This window comes from Parastagonospora nodorum (assembly GCF_000146915.1).
Source record: "Parastagonospora nodorum SN15 chromosome Unknown scaffold_6, whole genome shotgun sequence".
Classification (NCBI taxonomy): domain Eukaryota; kingdom Fungi; phylum Ascomycota; class Dothideomycetes; order Pleosporales; family Phaeosphaeriaceae; genus Parastagonospora; species Parastagonospora nodorum.
This window is the reverse complement of record NW_001884554.1, coordinates 1,128,988-1,149,407: the sequence shown is the minus strand read 5'-3', so window position 1 is coordinate 1,149,407 and position 20,420 is coordinate 1,128,988. Positions and strand designations below refer to the sequence as shown.

Genomic DNA, 20,420 nt, shown 5'->3' with positions numbered 1-20,420 from the left:
CAACGTTCAACATTAGCTAGACTGAGATACGTATAGTAGACCACAAAACGCCGAATGACAGTGAGGTATCATGGACCCATCCCGACCCAGACCCAAAGGAAAGACGTCTTACAATGCGCAAATATATGTACTAATTTCAATCAAACATGCCGTTTTCACATATACCAATTTACACCCAATCGAACGCTTTTCATGACACATTGCTTTAGCTGTGCTCTCCGTTCCTGGACTCGGTCGCGCCATACGTCTGCTTGGAGCGGCCGGTGATGTCTTGCCAGGTAGCATTGAATCGGCGTCCAGTGCTGGCAAGAAGACCCTCTTCCTCTTCTTCCTCAAGATCACGATCGACCTGGTCCTGGTCAATCTTAGGAACGCGGAAAAGGGTTGTGACGAAGACGATCAGGTACACGCCGAGGAAGGCAAACTGAGACCAGAACAAAACGACACCAAAAAAGGGGAAGTTGATGGTGACGCGGTTGATGAAGGTGCTCAGGACGGATGGTGTGCAGACGTCCTGGGCAGAGGGGTTCTTGGCAAGCTCGCTGCATGGCTTGATGAGGTCCTTGTGCTCTGAGCAGTCAGGCGTCTCGTCGCGGGAGTTGGTGCTCAGGTCACAGTAGGTCTGAGGACCAAAGGTGGCGTACTGTGGAGCGACAACCATGGCGACGGAGTAGTTGATACCTAGTACGATCAGAGTGAGTAGGACAGTCGCCATTAACATGGCCTGGGGAGAAGTATGCCCCTTGCGGATCTTGAAGAGAGTGAGCCAGAGGAAGCGAATGCCGGCTGTCGCGATACCAACGACGGATGCGGAGAAGAAGAACAAGACCAGGAGCAGGAACAGGACGTAGTCAATGGGGAAGACCTTGGATGACTTGACTAGGACCCAGTTCAGTGGCTGGAAGATGTTGATGTGACCGAGGATGTAACCACAGTGGGCGCCGCAGATTGAGTTCTTAGCCTTGTCAATGCCGGTGATGAGCATGCTGGCGAAGATGACCAGGGCGACGACGATGAGCAGCAGTCCACCGACGAGCTTGAGCGGGCGGAACACGGCCTCAATCTTGATCCATGTCTTGACGATCCAGTGACGGTCCTCGCCGCTTGATTCGGCAGCAAGACGCTCACGGCGGATCAGGGTACGCTCTTCCCGGATGAGGGACTCGAGCTCGCGCCTATCACGGGCATCGAGTCCTCCATCGCGACCTTCGTTGCGGCCTTCAAGCTGCCTCTGGCGCTCACGGTTGGCCTCGAGCTGGGACGCAGTGTTGGCGGCTAGGGTAGGGTTCGAGACATAGGGTGCGGACTTGATCATGGCCACGGGCAGCATTGCCATTCCGGCTCCGGTGTAGAGGACAAACAGAACGGTACCGACAGTCATCAGAAGACCAAGTGCGAATGCGAGAGCACGTTCTCCATCTGCGCGAGTTAGCCATGCACGTGAAGACGGACTAGGGCACTTACGGTTCTCAGAGAGGAGGTGCTTGAAGTAGTCCAGGTCGAGGCGCTTGTCGTCCTTGGCCTGCTTTGCAAAGGGAACGAAGAAGCCAATCAGGAAGATGGTGACAACGAAGACGAGGAAGGCGATGGTGTACTTGAAGGCGCCCCAGATGCGCTGGCCAGCCGTCTGCTCGCCATGCTCGGCCGCGTCCTCGTCGTATTCCTCGTACCAGAAGTAGGTGAAGGGCACAACGATCAGACAGAGCAGCGCATCAAGCGAATAGAGCGTGTAGTAGACAATCTCGAGGGTGCGGACGATGCCGTGGACCTTGTCTGGCGTGGCCCAGTCCTTCTTCTGGCCTAGGCTCGATCTGGACGTGGACGAGACGAGAGCGACGTCGACGGGGATGAGGAGAACGGTCGCAAGCAGTGCGAGGGTCGTGAAGATGCACACAACGGTAACCGATGCGGCCCGATCTCTCGGCTTCTGGTACAGGAAGACGAAGATGGAAGCTATGGCGAGGAGAATGGCGATGGCGACGGCGTAGGCCACCCAGATGAGGCTTGTTTGTATGAGCGCCATTGTCTGGTGGAGATCAGTCAGTTGGTTGCTCGAGAATGCTTAAAGGAGGATAATGTACCTTTCTCTCTACCACCACAATGTGATGGATGCTGGATGCAGGATGCGCAAGTGGACGGTCGAGGGCACAGCAGAGCAGAGCAGATGCCTGTTTGCAGCAGCCGCGAGATGACGTCTAGCGGCACGGGCGGGGCCTGGATGCCCGGATCGACCGTGCATGCCGTCCAAGCTCCTTCGCGCTAGTGTTTTGAGCCGACGTCGAGCTCTTTGAACGCGTCCAAGCCCAGAAGAAAGCAGAAGACAGCACCGACTGCCTGTCCCCACCCCGCCCACGATAGCTTCACCACTATGACAATTGGTCGTGTACTAGCCTCACACCACCACCATGCAGGCCTACACTGAGATTGCCCCGCCCACGGCCGTCAGCCATGCCATCACCCTCCCCTTCCTTTCATCGCGCTCCAACAATCTCATCGTCGCCAAGAATTCGCTGCTCCAGGTCTTCGAACTCAAGTCGACCGTGACCGAGGTCGCGTCTGGTGGGGAGGGTGAAGCAGACAACGCGGCGGCAAACTTCGACACAGAGGCGGCCGATGTGCCGCTGCAGCGCATAGAGAACACGGCGAAGCTGGTGCTGGTCGGCGAATTCCCGCTGGCAGGCACAGTCATTTCACTCGCACGTGTCAAGGCGCTCAACACAAAGTCACGTGCGGAGGCGCTGCTGGTGGCTTTTCGGGACGCAAAGCTGAGCTTGGTGGAATGGGACCCGGAGACGTACAACCTCCATACAATATCAATACACTACTATGAGAACCCAGACGTGCCCGGTCTTGCCCCGTGGGATGCTGAGCTGAAAGACACGTACAACTTCTTGACGGCAGACCCAAGCAGCAGATGCGCCGCCCTCAAGTTTGGCACCCACAACCTTGCCATCTTGCCCTTCAGACAGCGTGATCTGGCCGAGGACGAGTATGACTCGGACAATGAGGCTGCGCAAGAGGGCAAGGCCGAGCGTGCAAATGGTGCCAATGGCGACGACGCAGTCAAGACGCCCTACTCGTCCTCGTTTGTGCTGCCCCTCACCAACCTCGACCCGACCCTGACCCACCCCGTACATCTTGCATTCCTGCACGAGTACCGAGAACCCACCTTTGGTGTCATCTCATCGTCCAAAGCCACCGCTGCTTCACTTCTTACCCATCGCAAAGACATCCTCACCTACACCGTCTTCACCCTCGACCTCGAACAAAAGGCTTCAACCACACTCCTGTCGGTCCCGGGCCTGCCATACGATCTCACACAAGTGGTTCCGCTGCCACACCCAATAGGAGGAGCATTGCTGGTCGGCAGCAATGAGATCATACATGTGGACCAGGCAGGCAAAACCAACGGTGTGGCTGTGAACGAGTTGGCCAAGGCATGCACCTCATTCGCCTTGAGCGACCAGGCGGATCTCGCACTGCGTCTGGAAGGCTGTACCCTTGAGCTTCTGTCTCAAGATACAGGAGACGTCATGATTGTGCTCAATGACGGATCCATCTTCATTCTGACCTTCTCCTTGGATGGACGCAATGTGTCCGCCATGACGATCCAACCAGTGCCTGCAGACAACGGTGGCAATATCCTCAAGACTCGCGCTTCGTGCTCAACCAACCTGGGACGTGGTCGGCTCTTCATCGGGAGCGAGGACGGCGAGTCGGTGCTCATGGGCTGGACCAGCACGTCTAATCAGCTTCGGCGAAAGCAATCCAACACAGCACAGTCAGGCGATGACGAAGACATGTCTGATGTAGAAGAAGAGGAGGTGGACGATTTAGACGATGACCTCTACAACGACACCGCTACGACAGTCAAAAAGATCACAGCCGCTGCTGCAGAACCAACTGCCCCCGGTACTTACACGTTCCGAGTGCACGACGTGCTTCCGAGCATCGCACCTATACGAGATACCGTTCTGCATCCTGGCAAGGATACCGAATCTCTTACTAAGGGCGAGATCATGCTTTCTACCGGTCGTGGGGCCGCTGGAGCCATCACAGCCCTCAACCGGGAACTACATCCTACCATGTTAGCACAGACCGAGCTCCCCTCATCAAATGGAGTATGGGCTGTCCATGCTAAGAAACAAGCCCCCGCTGGTATCGTCGCCGACTTTGGTCAGGACGCCGAAGCTAATGCTTCTTCTGACGTAGACTACGACCAGTACTTGGTCGTCTCAAAAGCTTGGGAAGATGGTACAGAAAGTACTGTAGTCTATGAAGTGCATGGTAATGAGCTCTCTGAGACAGAAAAAGGCGACTTTGAGCGGGACGAAGGCTTGACGCTCAGTGTGGGTGTCTTGGCTCGAGGTACCAAGGTTGTACAGGTGCTGCGAAGTGAGGTGCGCACCTATGATTCTGGTAAGCACGTCAATTGCGCAGTCTAAGAACATTTGATAACGATATATTGCCAGAACTCGGCATGGAGCAAATCATACCTATGGAGGATGAAGAGACGGGCAATGAGCTGAACATCATCAACGCAAGCTTTGCCGATCCATACCTCCTAATCCAGCGGGAAGATTCCAGTGTCAAGATTTACAAAGCTACTGGTGACGGTGAGGTCGAGGATGTTGAGGCTACTGGACTCTCTGGGACTGAGTGGCTGTCGGCAAGCCTTTTTCAATCGTCTTCTTTTACCGAAGTCTTTGCATTCCTTCTGACCCCTGAAGGCGGTTTGCGTATCTTTGCCATGTCGCAGCTGGAGAAGCCTAGCTACGTCGCAGAAGCACTGGGCTTCCTGCCGCCACTTCTTACTATGGACTACATGCCAAAGCGAAGTTCAGCAAAGGCGACCATAACCGAGATACTAGCAGCCGATCTCGGTGATGCTACTTCTAGATCACCTCACCTGATTGTAAGTCCCACATTTCACCAAACAATTCCTGTCACAGCTGACGATGTGCAAGGTGCGTACATCTAATGATGATCTTGTGATCTACAAAGCGATTCATTCGCCTTCCAGATCATCATCGGATCTATGGACGCATAATCTGCGTTGGGTCAAGCTGTCACAACAGCATGTCCCGCGCTACATGGAGGATGGAGCCCAGGAAGAAGCAGCAGACGAACCTGGTTTCGAAAGTACATTGCTAGCATTGGACAATATTAACGGCTACAGCACCGTTATCCAACGCGGACGATCACCTGCATTTATTCTCAAAGAGTCTTCCAGCGCACCTCGGGTCATTGGCTTGAGCGGAAATCCGGTCAAGTCCCTCACGCGCTTCCACACATCATCGTGTCAAAGAGGCTTCGCATATCTTGACAGCACAGACACGCTTCGCATATCACAATTGCCACCGAGTACACACTACGGCCATCTAGGGTGGGCAGCACGACGAATGCCGATGGACGCGGAAGTACATGCTCTTGCTTACCACCCCAGCGGACTATACGTCATCGGCACTGGTCAGCCAGAAGAATATACGTTGGATCCGAATGACACCTTCCACTACGAATTACCCAAGGAAGAGACGTCATTCAAGCCCAAGGTTGAGCACGGTATCATCAAGGTTATGGACGAGAAGACATGGACAGTCATTGACACACACGTGCTCGACCCGCAAGAAGTCATACTGTGCATCAAGACGCTGAATCTCGAAGTTTCTGAGACTACGCATCAGCGCAAAGATGTGATCGCCGTCGGCACTGCAATCGTCCTGGGTGAAGATCTTGCGACGAAGGGCAATATCCGCATCTTTGAGGTCATCACCGTTGTACCTGAGCCTGATCATCCTGAGACCAACAAGCGTCTCAAGCTTATTGTCAAAGATGAAGTAAAGGGTACAGTATCCGCCATCTCAGATCTCGGCACCCAAGGCTTCTTGATCATGGCGCAGGGGCAGAAGAGCATGGTTCGTGGTCTCAAGGAGGACGGAACACTGTTGCCTGTTGCATTCATGGACATGCAGTGCTATGTCACTACATTAAAGACACTACCAAATACAGGCATGCTACTAATGGGTGATGCATACAAGGGCGCTTGGTTTACTGGTTATACGGTACGTCGCATCTTAATTGCTACACTTCGCAGACGCAATACTAATGCTCATAACAGGAAGAGCCCTATAAGATGATGCTTTTCGGCCGCAGCAAGCACCACCTCGAATGCATAACCGCCGACTTCCTCCCCTTCGAAGAGCAACTGCACATCATCGTCGCAGACGCCGACATGAATTTACAAGTCCTGCAATTCGACCCTGACCGTACGTCCCCTACCCCAATCTCATGTCAACCACTACTAACACAACCTCCAGACCCAAAGAGCATGGGCGGAACGCGCCTCCTGCAAAAATCTACCTTCCACACTGGCCACTTCCCCTCAACAATGCACCTCCTCCAATCCCGCCTGCACATGCCCACCGCCTCCGAATTCACAACCTCCACCACCTCCTCTCTCCCCCTCCATCAAATCCTCTGCACCAGCCAATCCGGCACTCTCGCCCTAATAACCCCGCTATCCGAATCCAGCTACCGCCGCCTCTCAGGCCTCGCCACTCATCTGCAGCAATTCCTCGACTCCCCATGCGGGCTGAACGGGAAAGCGTTCCGCGCCGCTGATGTTATGGAGGGCGGATGGGATGCCGGTACGCAGAGGGCTATGCTTGATGGCGGGTTGTTGATGCGGTGGGGGGAGCTGGGGGAGCAGAGGCGTAGGGAGGGGTTGGGGAAAGTGGGGTGGTGATGAGTGGGGACTTTGGGGAGAGAGAGAAGTTCTTGGGGGGTGGGGGATTTTTGGACGGAGGGGGATGTAAAGGGGGTGAAGAGGGGGTGTTAGTGAGCGTGATAATGAAAAGGTGTTTCTGGAGTGGTGTTTTGTGATGTGATATGTGTTGAGGATGTGGGCGGGCGTGGTGTTGTTGACGTGTGATTTGAGTGAAAATCAAGGAGCTGAAGGTGCGTCACCACAAAGAGATCCTACCTGGAGAAGATGTCATGGAGTAATGCCTTGTTGTGAAGTTATTGCACGACTCGATCACCATCCCTGTTTAAATAGACACAGATACGTTCGCACAACTCGAGAAACTAGAACGGAGATTGGACAACCTCGAGACCAAGGAGCCATGGCCATTGGCAGAATCGACATCAAACATCACAACGCTTAAGCTGGATCTCTGCATCCTCGACGCCCGCATTGTGGTCAAGATCCTCAAATCGATCAAGAAACTGCGAGATTTTCTTTATCAATCTGTAACCTGCGACGCTTCGTACACATATCCGAACGACGACACTCCCTTGCCTCACTTCATCTGGACAGAACTCGCAGCTGGTCTACGATATCATGCTGATTCACTCAAATCCTTGGTGCTGTATGAATCTGCTAGTATTGCCGAACAATGCGATCCGGATGACCGGACGGAGAGCTTTCTTGGCTCGCTGAGTGAAATTCATTGTACTCGAGACGTTGCGTGTCCAGGCGAAATCCATTCTCGACCCAAATGATGGCGACAGCGACCTTGCCCAAAAATTGCCCAATGGGCTCGAAGCCCTGTATTTCACCTGGCCGCATCGCAGCGAACACAAGTATTTGTGTCGCACTGCTCTGGCGTCTCTCCAGGCCGGTGTTTTTCTGCCCATAACCAGAGAGATTGAGGGCGTCATTGTCGTATCCGAAGTTCCCAGTGATTATGTAGAACGTGTCAGGTTTATCCCCGCGTTCGAGGTGCTGGAGCGGGCGGGTGTGCTAGTCTCCACTTGGTTCTGGAGACCTACATTTGAGATTTTGATGCTTGAGGACTTGCGTACGGTTGAGGCGGAGATGCGTGAAGAGGGAGGTGAAATTGATGGCTAGTTGAGACAAAATGGAAGATGGCAAGGACGTGGTGGTGCCGCTTCAAATCTGATTCTTGAGATGACGATGTTGGAGTTCTCAGCGATAAATGCCTAGGACTAGCTGGGATGACGATAGGAACGAGACAGATTTAGGATGAGTAAATTTGATGTTAATTAACTTAGACAATCCAATCGTGGTAGCTTCTTCTGACAAACATCTGAATGTTGAGGCGCGGGGTCTACATTGCCCGTATGTGCGAATATGGATGTGATGCGGAAACTTCTTGCTCTTTTTCTTTTGAGACTCTTCTTGTTCGATCGTTGTGTTACTCCACAAGTCTTCTCAACGACCACACTGAAGCAAGTGTTTCGCATTGAGCAATTAATTACAGCCACACTATAACAGTGATGTGACTGCTCCAAACCACTTACCATTAAATCCAAACCCAACGCACTCCAGGCAAAGAGCATTGTCGATCTGAAAACCAGGGTCTACTCCACTGAACGTCCAGAAACATGTCTGCAGGGTGTCGTCTCTCCAATGTCTTCCGAGTTTTCCGGAAAATCGCATGAGAATGCTTAGCACGGCCTTATTTCACATCCTGGAGTTGCTGGAAGAGACCGAGTACCGGATGAATGGGCCCGCGCGCGTTGCTGTGTCACCGCCTGGCATATGTGATGGAGAGCTGTCGGGAATCACACGAGGAAACAATGAAACATCGGGAACGTAACAGATAGACAGGACTGCTGGTCTCTTATAGCTGCAGATATGTGGTAGGCTGCAGAGTTGGCTGGGTGGAAACAACTGGACGTTTCTCCTAATGCCGGCCACTGCCCATCATATGCGGTGTGAACGTGCCTTTCAGCGGGGGCAAGCCTCCCAGCCCCGGTCAACTCCACCCATGAAGTCAATCCAGCCCGGCATCGCAGCGCAGCGGGGGGAAAGCAGACCTGCAGTATCGTTCCACTCGCCGATCACATTTTGAAAGCTGGCAGATCGCGTATCAGAAGCCTCGGAGTCGCTCTCCATAGCGTCAATTCTACGCGAGCACCATCCACGCGCTCTCAGCGTGGCTCCGGGGCGGCTGCGGTCCACTCCCGCAAGGGTCGCGCTAGCCAACCACAACCTGCGATGCTTCTCGTACGTTAATTCGTTTTTCCTTATCCCTCTTCCAAGTACGACAAGAGATTTTACGCATTTCTATGTCGTGTATGTACTGACCGTTGTAATGCCGCACGCAGGTACGGCATGCACAGCTGCTTGTCGTAAGGCTTGAGGCGACGCCACGTCTGCATTGGGGCTGCATGCCGGCAGTCTACATGCGGCCTCATGCGCATCGCGTTTAGAAGATCGACATGCACTATTTGGACGCGAGGCTGTGTGTCTCAGAAGTGCATCTGCATTCATTGCGCTGGGGCGTCGAAGCCTCATCACCTGGAGCGTTATTGCAGCCTCACGTCCGGGGCACGTTTGCCTGGGGAAGTCGGGTGAGCTAGGTGCCTAGACAGACGGCCCCGTTTGCCCGGTGGATCCCGTACGCTTTCTTTCGTTATTACGACCCCGGACATCTCTTATCTTTCGGCTGTCACGAATGTCCTCATCCCGTCTAGCTTGCTCGTGGCGAAAAGAAACCCAGAGTCAGTTGCGAGAGAGTGACAGCAAGGATATAGTGGGGTCTGCGAGACATGCTCAAGGTTCTTACTGAAACCCCTCAAAATGCACTGCATTCGAAGAAATCTCCGTCAGACACGCACCGGAATGACACAAACTCTATGGGCTCAGGACATCTGTTTGAACGGCTCGTAGCTCCCAATCCCGCGCCCGTACTGTACAAGCGTCCGACCATCCCGCGCGGATTCAGGGGACGAGCGCCTCGTAAGCACGTCAGTCGCCAATGATAACGTGGTCAGGTACCAAGAGTATGTTTTATTAGCTCCCATGTCACAAACCGACTCTGCCATGAAGTTCCTAGACACGATGGAGCTACCTCGGAGTCATTGCCCGGCAGCTCGATCCACCCTGTTCAGCGAATTGCACATGCGCGTCCAACGCTAGCGACAGTTGCGTATTGACAAGATTCAGGAGTGGTTCAAAGATGGGATGATCTCCCGTGTAGCCAGTTCAGGTAGGTACTTTGTGCTTTTCATTGCGATCATTTCGTACAAACCCCCAAAGATCGATTCCCGCGCTGGTTTTCGGTGTCAGACGCTTTCGTTTTCTTGAGACTGTTTGTCATTCCCAGTGCTTTTTCCCACGCCGTCAAAAGTTTGTGTCTTTCCATATTACGGCCGTCCAACACGTGCGATGTCACCGTAAGCACACCATCGGACCGTTTCTAATCAGCGTTTGGCTTTGGCATATGCTCGAGCAATCGGCCTTCCGACACATCCAGCGAGAACACGGTCGCCCAGTACAGATATGGCGGAAGAAGGGAATGATATGTCAACGTTCCAGCGACAGCTTGCAAGTCAATCATGGCCGATGTATGGAATTGGTATTTTCCTGCTGGCAGTACGAACGTATGTTGTTTCTCCAATTATGCTCTCATCTCAACAATATGCTAATGCCTGTCAGCTTTGCGCGATGGCGCCGCGTACGAAGTGCTTCACAATTCGCAATTGACGACTGGTTGATGATAACGGCTGTTCCATTATTCTATACCGGGCTTATAGCATGCCTAAACATTATTGCAGCAGGGGGAGGCTCCAACCTCTTTTTGCCCGAGGAGTTTGCTACATTCTCGCCAGCGGATATAGACGAGCGCATCAAAGGATCGAAGATAGTCATTGTGTCTGAACAGGTGCGTACAGGACGGCTTATGCACATTGAACCGAGCTAATCATATACAGTGTATGTTGAACGTTATCTGGGTTCTGAAAGCATGCATGCTCTTCATGTTCGCGCGCATGACCACGGGTACGACTCACATCAAGTGGATCAGATTTGTGGCAGCCTATGTGGCGCTTGGTTGGATCGCTGTTGAGATCGCTTTCTTCACTGCGTGCCGACCGTTCAATGGGTACTGGGCCGTTCCCCCTCCCAATCCGCAATGCACGACACTCGAACACTTCGCCATTGTGCAAGCGACGTTTAACATCAGCAGCGACCTGCTCATCATTGCTGTACCAATTCCAATGATTGCGTCTCTATCACTTCCGTTGAAGCAGAAGATTGGTCTGGGACTGCTCTTCAGCATGGGCACTTTTGTGGTAAGTCCGCTCGCAGGTCACTATCTACACAGCAGTCACTAACATCCATCCTTTCAGATCGTCGCTGCAATCCTTACCAAGTACTACAACCTTTCAAATCTCTACGGAACAACGTACATGCTGTGGTACACCCGCGAAGCCAGCGTCGCAGTATACACGGCATGTCTCCCCGCGATCTGGCCCCTCCTGCGCGAACACGTCCGCTTCCTGCGCGAATCGACAAACTCGTACATCACAGGAGCCTCCAAGATGCCGCCCAAGTATGGCTACGGCAGCCAGTATGGCAATATGTCATCTGCAAAGGGCCCGCGAAGCCGCATCACCAGAACGGATGGCGACAGCGACGAGATCGAACTCGGCATTGGCAAGAGCAGTGAGCATTTTGGCGCTACGCAGAGTGGAGGGAGTCGGGACAGTGATGAAAGGGCACTGAGGGATGGAGCGGGCATGGGCATTTGGGGCGTCCAAGTTGACACGAAAGTGGTCATCGAGAGAGATGCGTGGCACGCGACGACGACGGAGCCGGGCGTAGACACGACGATCCATGCAGGAGGAGATCCAGAGAAGCGGTGATACTGGGATAATAATGGCAGTAGAAATTTCTGGAGCCCAATTCATGATGATGATTTCTTTATTTCAGCAAGTTTTGTTCGGCGAGGGACGGCGCACATGGTTTGGTTCGGACTTTTTGTTTATTCTTGGTGGCAGTTTGTTGACTGAGAGGGCATCCGTATGCATGGAGGTTACCTGTCTCATAATTGCTTGATATCCCCTCATCATCCCAAAAGAGTGTAGAACTGCAAAGACGAAGGAAAGTAACCTTAGTCAGATCGTTATCGAATATGCTTATTTACACGGCACCATTCCCGATTTAGCCCTATCGACCCTTTGAACAAACCCAATTCCCCAACGTTCATTTCATTTTCAACTGCTGACTTGGTGTAATCCAAGGTCATCGTTGCGGGGCTTGAAAGGGTCCGCACGGGCAGGGATCCATGGTCCCGTGATCGCGCGTCGAAGAAAGCGCGTTGTTCCCAGGTGCAACGACCGTGCTCCAGCCTACATCATCATCGAGGGGCGAACAATGGACGCCTGCGCTCCGCCACGACGATGGCGCTCAACCCGCAGACCCCGTCGAAGCACAATCAGATGATTACGCGGTTCATAAAACATCCCAAATCCACCAATTTCGACGGCGACAAGGACCGGCCCGCAAAGCGCCAGAAGACGGGTAACAGCCCTAGGAAGCAGCCGCCGCACACACCTCGCAAGTTTGCGAATCGCGAGATACTGGATAGCGATGTTGAGGATGATGGGAGGGATGTGAAGACTGAGGAGAAGGAGGAGGATGTGCATAAGACAGATTTGGAGAGTGCGCTGCCACAGGTCAAGGTCGATGACGAGGCTATTGAGGCGTATGAGGCGTTCAAGGCGTCGCAGGAAGATAATGCAGATGTCGCTGGGGAGCGCATAGAGAAAAGAGCATGGGTTAGAGGGAAGAGCTCGCTCTATGTGGATGCGTTCAATCTTGCGTTGGACACTGTGTTGGAAGACGAGAGCCACCTCTTTGATGAGGCTGAGACGGATGTGTTCCGAATATGGAGGGAAATGAGCTACGAGGCGCAATTTCTGTATGTTTGATCAGCTCAGTTTATGGTATAGAGCTGACGTAAGGTTCATTATAGATATGTGCGCCTCTTTCTCCGCAAGACGTCTGCGTGGCATCGTGTAAAGAATCTTGGATATCACAGCGACATCTCCGACCTCGAAGGCGCAGCTCAAATTCTGCAGCAAACACACATTCTACCGACATCCTCTGCTGAAGTAGAGTCGCATCCTGGTGAGCTCGAAGCACCAACCGGGGCAACGCTGGGGACTTCGTTCACGTTTGCGGACCGATCGGAGGAAGAGATAACTACACTTGAGGAAGCATCGTCGTTGCTAAAGCTCGACGAGCTGAAGCTGCTTGCAAGGGACGCGAAAGTGCAAGGCAAGAATAAGAAAGACTTATTGAAAGCATTGCGACGGACTAGCCGGAAGCAGACAGGTCTTGGGCATGTTGGTTTGAAGCGCTCTGACTCGGAGATGTCACGGCGATCATCTGCATCCGCACCTGGCTCCAGGCATGAAACTCCGGAGGTCGAGCCGAGCCCAGTAGACGATCTTTCGGATGACGCAAATCGCGACGCTCACTTCACTCGCAAAATCATGAACGAGACTGGACCTTGTATCCGCCTCTCCTTGCCCACCTTGAAGTTGTTTGAGCGCGTACATCTCGTCTTCTACCGCTCTACAGAGTGGACAGAAAAGTCGCTCACCACAATCATTCTAGCGAAGATAGCTCGATGGAATTTTCCCGAATACATTGTATCTCGGTCTGCAAACATTTTTGCTTCTCGCTCGTTGCTACTTGAGTACGAGGCATCGGTTCGGACGCAATTTCGCATAGACAATATTTTGGAATTCAATGGGCGACCTACAGAGAAAGACTTCGACGAGATTATGGATACATTCGAGCAAGTGCACTCACGTTGGCAAGCGCTGTGCCAAGAAGAACAGCGGAAAGAAGACAGCATATATCACAGCGGTGAGGGTTCATATCTGCGCCGTCTGTCGCCTGCATGGGTGTACACCCGTATTATACACAAAGCACTTTATGTGCTGGGACGGCGGAAAGAGCACAAACGTGAGCATGCACTTCTGACCGAACTACTTGGGCAACGCCTCTTCCACCACTCCAGAAGAGGCGCTTGGTACCAGCGTAAAGCATTGCTTGAGGAGCACTACATGGCGTCTCTCAACGAAGCAGAGAAGAGAAGCGAAGACCAGCAGAAGAAGCATTGGAAGCGAATAGCGCTGCAGACATGCCAAGACGGGCTGCAGGATCGGTTCGTACACATCATACACCACTATGACTTACAGAAGCGTATAACAAAGCTCGAAAAGTCTCTCAATATACCTAAGCGCTCTCAACATGACTTTGGACATGTTCGCCTCACCAAGCCGGCCGAAGTTACAATGGAGGGTATCCGCATCGAGCGCGACCGACCAGTTCTATCACGACGCAACAGCTCTCCGCACCCGAACCCTAGCAGACGCGGCGGCAAGACAATATGGATCGACCCCCGCGAGGACGGCGAATGCTCCGTCGAAGCAATGTGTCTCTCGCACTACCGCAACCAAGGCTGGAAAGGCTACCACAGTGAGGGTGGCATCGTGCGCACTCTGTTCGCCTACCTATTCTTTGACGTCCTATTCACCTACATACCCAATGTCTTCCAGACACCCTACCAAACCTGTCCACTCGATCTGCACACCGACGCCTTCTATCCCTCGCGCATCTCCGAGATCAATGCCCGCTTAAACGAGATCTCCAACGGCGACGCACCAAGCATCATGCGGCGCATCTACGACGACCATCACGAGCGCCGGACGTGTGTCGTGGGGCTTGACTGGTCATTCGACATCAACGATCTAATTGAGATAGCGCAGTGCTTTGACGGTGAGGCGCTAGCGACAGTGTGTAAAGTCATGGCGCAGGAGTACGGGCAGCGAGGCGGTGGCGTGCCGGACTTGTTCTTGTGGAAGGTGGCAGATGAGGAAGGCGCGAAGGGTGAGGTCAAGTTCGCGGAGGTCAAGAGTGAGAATGATCGGTTGAGTGATACGCAGCGGCTTTGGATTCACGTGTTGAGTGGCGCGGGGGTAAAGGTTGAGCTTTGTGCGGCTGTGGCTAAGGAGGTTAGGGTCGTGAGTTGAGGTGTTTTGGCGGTAGTTCTTGCCAAAGTAGATGCCTCTAGTCTTGCAAGGAAGTCTGATGGTTTGTAAAGGAAGAGACCGAGCGATAGCCCTGCAATGGTACCCACAAGTACCATGCCCGTGGACATCATGTGATATCACATGTGAGGCCTGCTGGGTAGTCCAGATGTCGCGATGCGGCCGACTGCACGGGCTGCTGCTTTTTCACACGGCACAGGAGACGGTAAGAGCTCGGGCGGCATGCCACGTGGTTTTCGAGTGAGAAGCTCTTTGCTGGGAATTCCAATCGCTCCTACCTCACCTCCATGCTGAGGTCACGGATTGTTTACGACTAGCAAGTGCCCAACCTCAACTTCTTCTCACCACCAGACATCCTCTGTACTCTACCACTTCTACATCCACCTCACCACACATCTCTGTGCTCTGTCCCGCCATGGCAGCCCTCAGAAGGCCCTTTAGCAGACAGTATGCAGACTTCTGGTAAATAACCACAGAGCTTCCCCAGAATGACAAGGACTAAGCTCATGGCAACGCAGTGAAGAACGCAATCGACAACGCTCGCCGCTCCTTCGTCTTCCCGGAGAGCTGCGCAACAAAGTGTACGAGTACGTCTTGAGCAGCGTCACCGTCTCTGTGTTTCCGCCATCAGATGCACAGTACCGCTACCAGCTCCATGCGCACATTTCCGGACCAGTGGCTGCCCCCACGGCGGACCCAACTGTCTCAAATGCCATGGCCCTGACCAGGGTGTGTCGACAGATCTCCGTGGAGACCGTTTCTCTCCCCCTACAGTTGTTCACGTTCTACATCAACAGCGACGAGTCATTTCCCAAATTCCTCAATTACCTCCTGCCTGTTCAGCGGGACGCTATCAAGACCATCCAGATCTCCACCCCCGATGCAATGGAGGGCGGGTCGCTATTTCATTGCGTGCAGCGCCGCACCGACAACGACTTCCCGTCGCAAAAGCTCCACCTCGAGTACCTTGAGTGGTCGATGAACTTGGCGCTTGATCACCTCGAAGGGCTCAAGCAAGTGGTGGTAGAGGAGGACCCGCAGTGGTTATACCTCAAGGCAAACGAACCTCTACTTCGCGACGGAATCGGCAGCTGTGTTATGGGTCGCGACATTAATATCGTCCTTCCGAAGCCTACGGGATAATAGGACGACAGCGCTCTCAACCGTCCAGCAAAACACAGCGAACCCTCTGCATCAAGCACGGCACCCGGCACAAACTCTCAAGAATCCATCAAGGAAGGATCGGTACCGTCTAATCATGGCTTCATCGGCATTACCTTTAGCGTTGACATACAGAAACCACATAATTCCAGTTCCGCGACGATGACGAACTCGTGTTCGCCACTTGCCTTGGAACTCTCCCCACACTTGTAGCAGTCTCAATTGCTTATTAGCTCAATATGTACCATAACGTAAGGTACTGTTCTTGTTTAAGCTTACACTGCAGGCGGGTATGTCGAGGCCACTATCACCAATGACATCATGTTGTATTGAGAACCTCACCGCTAGATCCCACTACGCAGCTTCAATCTTGAGATTGTTCAAAGCCACTTGCAATAGCAGCAAATACTGCTGCACCGTTTACAGCACTAAGCTACAGACAGCGACTATGTGATCCAAAGCGCCAAATCTCAAGCCCCTTGCACCCACATCTTACTCCCAGCACACCAACTTAACTCAGCCTGTAGCACCTAATTATGTGAAAATTTCAAGCTACCACAAACGCTCGCTGGTACTCAATGCATTGAGTTTGTCGCAGAGTAAGTACCAGAATGCTGAGCACATACTATCGCTGAGTACCAACTAATCGTTCCAGCACGGCCCAATGCCTCTTCTCCGGCTCTATGACGAGCTTGGCAACATAATGAACAAACAGCATCCCAGCGAATAAACGATTGTAGTCCGCAAGCTTAGCAGTTGCAGGTGCTAATCTACCGGTGATACGAGTGTCCAGCCCCCATGCATTCGGTCCTCAACGACGCGATAGCATGATCCCCATTTGACACTGTCTTTAACTCAGGCCGAGAGGCTTGATCAGCTCTTGATATTCTCAAAAATATCATTAGCCAATATGGAAAGATGCACCGATTGAGTGATTGGTGTCCCATAATCTACGTACAACCGAGGCTAGTGCTTACTTTCAAACGGCCCACCAGGTATGCGGTAGTCAGATCTGACAAAGCGTCACAGTTCCAACTCACATTTCGACAGTCTGCTGAAATGATATGTATCTTGGCTGTCAGCTATGTGAGATGTTATTTTCGAAGGGTAGAATTGATTCGTCCGCACAGAATCCTTAGCGGTGTACACCAGACGAACGTACATGTAACCAAATCTCCGTGTCAGATGGGTATGAGGACGGGCTATACTCGGGGCTTATAGTGGTCGGAAACTACCTGAGACGCCTGGCCTAAATACAAGTTCCGGAACAAGTTCACAGCGATCAGCATAACTACTCCTCCGCCGTTTGAGGTATGGCTACATGTATGAGAGGCCTGCAAAGGCAGTGTTTCAGAGCTTATACAAGCGATCAAAGAGGTAACAGAATAGGGGTGGCATATCATCCGGACTGACAACTGATAATTCTATGAGGCTGGAGTGGCGCCTCGAGCTTGGAAAATGCATCTTGCGAGGATGACGTGTTTGTTCGCACGTCAAGGCTTTCTTTAATACTACTCTGACGTGCAGAAGAGCAACAGAAGATGGGCAATGGCGTTTCAAGGTGTCCAGATACCATGTAGTCAAAGGCGTGCTGGCGGCCTCCGAGCTCGGCGGAGCAAGCATATCATGACGCCAAGATAGTGAAACTGCATTTTGAATCCTGCATAAAATTCAGTATGCCTTTTCAGCCTTATCATATCGCTAATGCCGAGCATGCGAAAAGTATCCGGCCAAGCGGAAATTTCACCACGAACAATCCGACCATAAGTCCGGAATGTGCATCAAGGTAGCAAGCCTCACGCATCAATCGCTTGGCGAAATGTGTAATACGAGACCCACAATAAGCAGTTGGTTGCACAAGGGCGTTGTCGTCTTCCGCCGTAGTTCGGGAGGACGCAGGTTTGCTTGGCACGTGGCTTGACAGGTGGTAGGATCTTCGACTCATTTCGACGGTATGCGGGCGAATGAATGCCGATTGCTGGGGACGGAGTTGTATGGAAGATAGGAGGGTTATCTCCGTTGTGCTTTTATATAGGAAGTAGCTGTCAGACGGAAAGTCTGTTTGTGGAAAGCAAAGCAACGGGAAGTTGTAGGTACTACTCTTTTGTCTGGTTTGATCAGGATACTTACGACTTCCTCTACTACATCCTTCTTGCCAATTGATTACCTCTCACAACTTTCCCGGAGATCGAATCAACGGATAGCACCATGGGTCCAGAAAAACAGTCAAACCTCACCCTGTCGCCAGGCACACAGGAGAAATCAACAAGCGGCGTGACGACTCCAGACCTCATTACCGACGAGAAGGAAGGCCGAAGAAGCTATCAGCCAAGCCTCACAAGCCAAACACCCGACGATGCACCCCTCGAGGTCTTTGCCTCAGGCATGACCCTCATACCCATCATCATCGCCCTCGTCTGCTCAGTCCTCCTCGTCGCCCTCGACATGACCATCATCGGCACCGCGATCCCCAAAATTACAGACGAGTTTGACGGCCTGAATATGGTTTCTTGGTACGGGAGTGTTTATTTCATGACGTTTGGCGGATTTCAACCAGCTTCGGGCAAGTTCTTCAAGTACTTCCCGCTCAAGGCAAGCTACCTCGGGTCCATCTTTGTATTCGTCATTGGCAGCTTGATCTGTGCGGTTTCGCAGAATTCGGTGACGTTTGTGGTGGGACGGGCGTTTGCTGGTGTGGGTGCTGCGGGTGTGTCGACGGGTGCGTTCACGCTTATTACGTTTGTTGCAGAACCGAAGGTACGGCCGGGGTTACTTGGGCTTGTTGGCGGTGTTTATGGGTTGTCGAGTGTTGTTGGGCCGATTCTGGGTGGGGTGTTTACGGATAGGGCAACGTGGAGGTGGTGGTAAGTGTGAAACACTTCTGAGGAGAGTGGCAGGGCGCTGACAAGTATAGTTTCTGGATCAATCTTCCGGTTGGTAGCCTCTCGGCGCTCCTGATCTTCATCTTCTTCAAGACGCCGCCTCAAGCGGCCCCGGTGAAGGCGACATGGAAGGAGAAATTCCTTCAACTTGATCCGCTCGGTGTGGCTCTTATTATGGGCGGCATCATCTCGTTCATCCTCGCCATGGAGAACGGAGGCCAGAAAAAGGCGTGGAACAGCAGCACTGTCATTGGACTCCTTGTTGGCTTCGTACTCATCTGGGCTGCGTTCGGATTTTGGGAGTACTACAACAACGATCGAGCTATGCTGCAGCGCAACGTCATCAGCAGACGCTCAGTCTGGCAGCCATCGATCTTCCAGTTCTTCTTCGCAGCCGGATACTTTGTTCTTCTGTACTATCTTCCCATCTACTTCCAAAGCGTCGACAACCGGACTGCAATCTCTTCTGGAGTGCTCAACTTGCCGCTTGTTCTCTCGCTGGCACTTGGTAGCACGTTCGCCGGAATTGTCGTCATGAAGACGGGTTATGCGGCGGCCTTCATGATGGCCGGAGTCGTCCTATCGACTATCAGTATGGGCTTGATCTACACATTCGACATCGGCACATCCGTCGCGACATGGATTGGATATCAGACATTGTACGGCTTTGCGCTTGGGATGACGTTCCAGATGGGCATTACCATCGCACAAGCAAATTCCACCCCGGAGATCATGTCATCGGTAACAGCGACCGTTCTCTGTAAGCTCATACCCATGTAACCTCCAGCTGCACATATCACTAACAAAATCACCTCCAGTCTTCCAAACCGTCGGCGGCGCCTTCTCGACTTCCGCCGCACAATCCGGCTTCGTGAACCGCGTCCTGACAACGCTCGCTAAGACAGCGCCCAACATCAGTCCCGAGATGGTCATCGGCACAGGAGCGACACAAATCCGACACGCCTTTCCAGCGGAGCAAGTTCCCGAGATTGTGCTGGCGTACATGGAGGGCATCAAGGTCACTTTGATCCTAGCCCTTAGTCTGACGGCTACGGCGTGCGTGCTGGTTGTCTTCGTTCCAAGGAAGAGGCTTAATACAGAGGCGGTGCAGGGTGCTGTTGCATGAGGAAGGATTGAAGTGGAGAGAAGCAGGTGGGGCCGCCGGCGCCGCGGCTTCGGGGCGCCTAGTTTAGACCCTGTTTGGATCGCACCTCTTTCTACATACACTCTCATCTCACAGATCATTAGAATATACAGGAAGCATACCCTTTTCAAGTCATGTCGCATTCGCATCTGTTTAGTTTACTCTAAGTCACTTTCTCCCGTGGCGCTTGATCTTGTGGTGTGGAACAAGCGGTTTGCAGCGATACTAGAATGTGATACGCTCGCCTTGCGGAGGCCTAGACTCAGTTCCTATTTATATTCCTTCGGGATGATGTGCGATAGCGTTTGAGTCGATGATGGTTGCCTGAAAGCCGCGTTGTCTGTCAGCCTGGCTTTGTGCCGCCTTCGTCCTTCCGCCGAACCGGCGGACCAAGTGTACATCATGAGCACCTTCCA

The 20,420-nt window shown here is 52.8% G+C and overlaps 8 protein-coding genes across 8 annotated transcripts; 6 read left to right on the top strand and 2 right to left on the bottom strand.

The window, feature by feature from the left end:
- Positions 1-205: 205 nt before the first annotated feature.
- SNOG_04623 (hypothetical protein) lies at positions 206-2,023 on the bottom strand (the record flags this gene model as incomplete). The annotated part of the gene is made up of 2 exons (XM_001794985.1): positions 206-1,419; positions 1,465-2,023. The coding sequence occupies 2 exons, from the start codon at positions 2,021-2,023 to the stop codon at positions 206-208; spliced, it is 1,773 nt and encodes a 590-aa protein (XP_001795037.1).
- A 382-nt stretch (positions 2,024-2,405) lies between these two features.
- Positions 2,406-6,745, top strand: SNOG_04622 (hypothetical protein; the record flags this gene model as incomplete). Its single annotated transcript, XM_001794984.1, has 5 exons — positions 2,406-4,419; positions 4,473-4,915; positions 5,079-6,062; positions 6,119-6,266; positions 6,318-6,745. The coding sequence occupies 5 exons, from the start codon at positions 2,406-2,408 to the stop codon at positions 6,743-6,745; spliced, it is 4,017 nt and encodes a 1,338-aa protein (XP_001795036.1).
- Positions 6,746-6,899: 154 nt separating this feature from the next.
- Positions 6,900-7,852, top strand: SNOG_04621 (hypothetical protein; the record flags this gene model as incomplete). The annotated part of the gene is made up of 3 exons (XM_001794983.1): positions 6,900-6,957; positions 7,064-7,365; positions 7,478-7,852. 3 exons carry the CDS (start codon positions 6,900-6,902, stop codon positions 7,850-7,852), a joined length of 735 nt encoding a protein of 244 aa, XP_001795035.1.
- Positions 7,853-8,695: 843 nt separating this feature from the next.
- On the bottom strand, positions 8,696-8,863 carry SNOG_20045 (hypothetical protein; the record flags this gene model as incomplete). Its single annotated transcript, XM_001794982.1, has 1 exon — positions 8,696-8,863. The coding sequence occupies one exon, from the start codon at positions 8,861-8,863 to the stop codon at positions 8,696-8,698; it is 168 nt and encodes a 55-aa protein (XP_001795034.1).
- A 1,856-nt stretch (positions 8,864-10,719) lies between these two features.
- Positions 10,720-11,616, top strand: SNOG_04620 (hypothetical protein; the record flags this gene model as incomplete). Its single annotated transcript, XM_001794981.1, has 2 exons — positions 10,720-11,043; positions 11,101-11,616. The coding sequence occupies 2 exons, from the start codon at positions 10,720-10,722 to the stop codon at positions 11,614-11,616; spliced, it is 840 nt and encodes a 279-aa protein (XP_001795033.1).
- A 537-nt stretch (positions 11,617-12,153) lies between these two features.
- Positions 12,154-14,799, top strand: SNOG_04619 (hypothetical protein; the record flags this gene model as incomplete). The annotated part of the gene is made up of 2 exons (XM_001794980.1): positions 12,154-12,674; positions 12,729-14,799. 2 exons carry the CDS (start codon positions 12,154-12,156, stop codon positions 14,797-14,799), a joined length of 2,592 nt encoding a protein of 863 aa, XP_001795032.1.
- Positions 14,800-15,232: 433 nt separating this feature from the next.
- Positions 15,233-15,960, top strand: SNOG_04618 (hypothetical protein; the record flags this gene model as incomplete). Its single annotated transcript, XM_001794979.1, has 3 exons — positions 15,233-15,264; positions 15,336-15,546; positions 15,592-15,960. The coding sequence occupies 3 exons, from the start codon at positions 15,233-15,235 to the stop codon at positions 15,958-15,960; spliced, it is 612 nt and encodes a 203-aa protein (XP_001795031.1).
- Positions 15,961-18,186: 2,226 nt separating this feature from the next.
- Positions 18,187-19,986, top strand: SNOG_04617 (hypothetical protein; the record flags this gene model as incomplete). Its single annotated transcript, XM_001794978.1, has 4 exons — positions 18,187-18,735; positions 18,825-18,842; positions 18,876-19,620; positions 19,679-19,986. 4 exons carry the CDS (start codon positions 18,187-18,189, stop codon positions 19,984-19,986), a joined length of 1,620 nt encoding a protein of 539 aa, XP_001795030.1.
- Between the last annotated feature and the right edge of the window lie 434 nt (positions 19,987-20,420).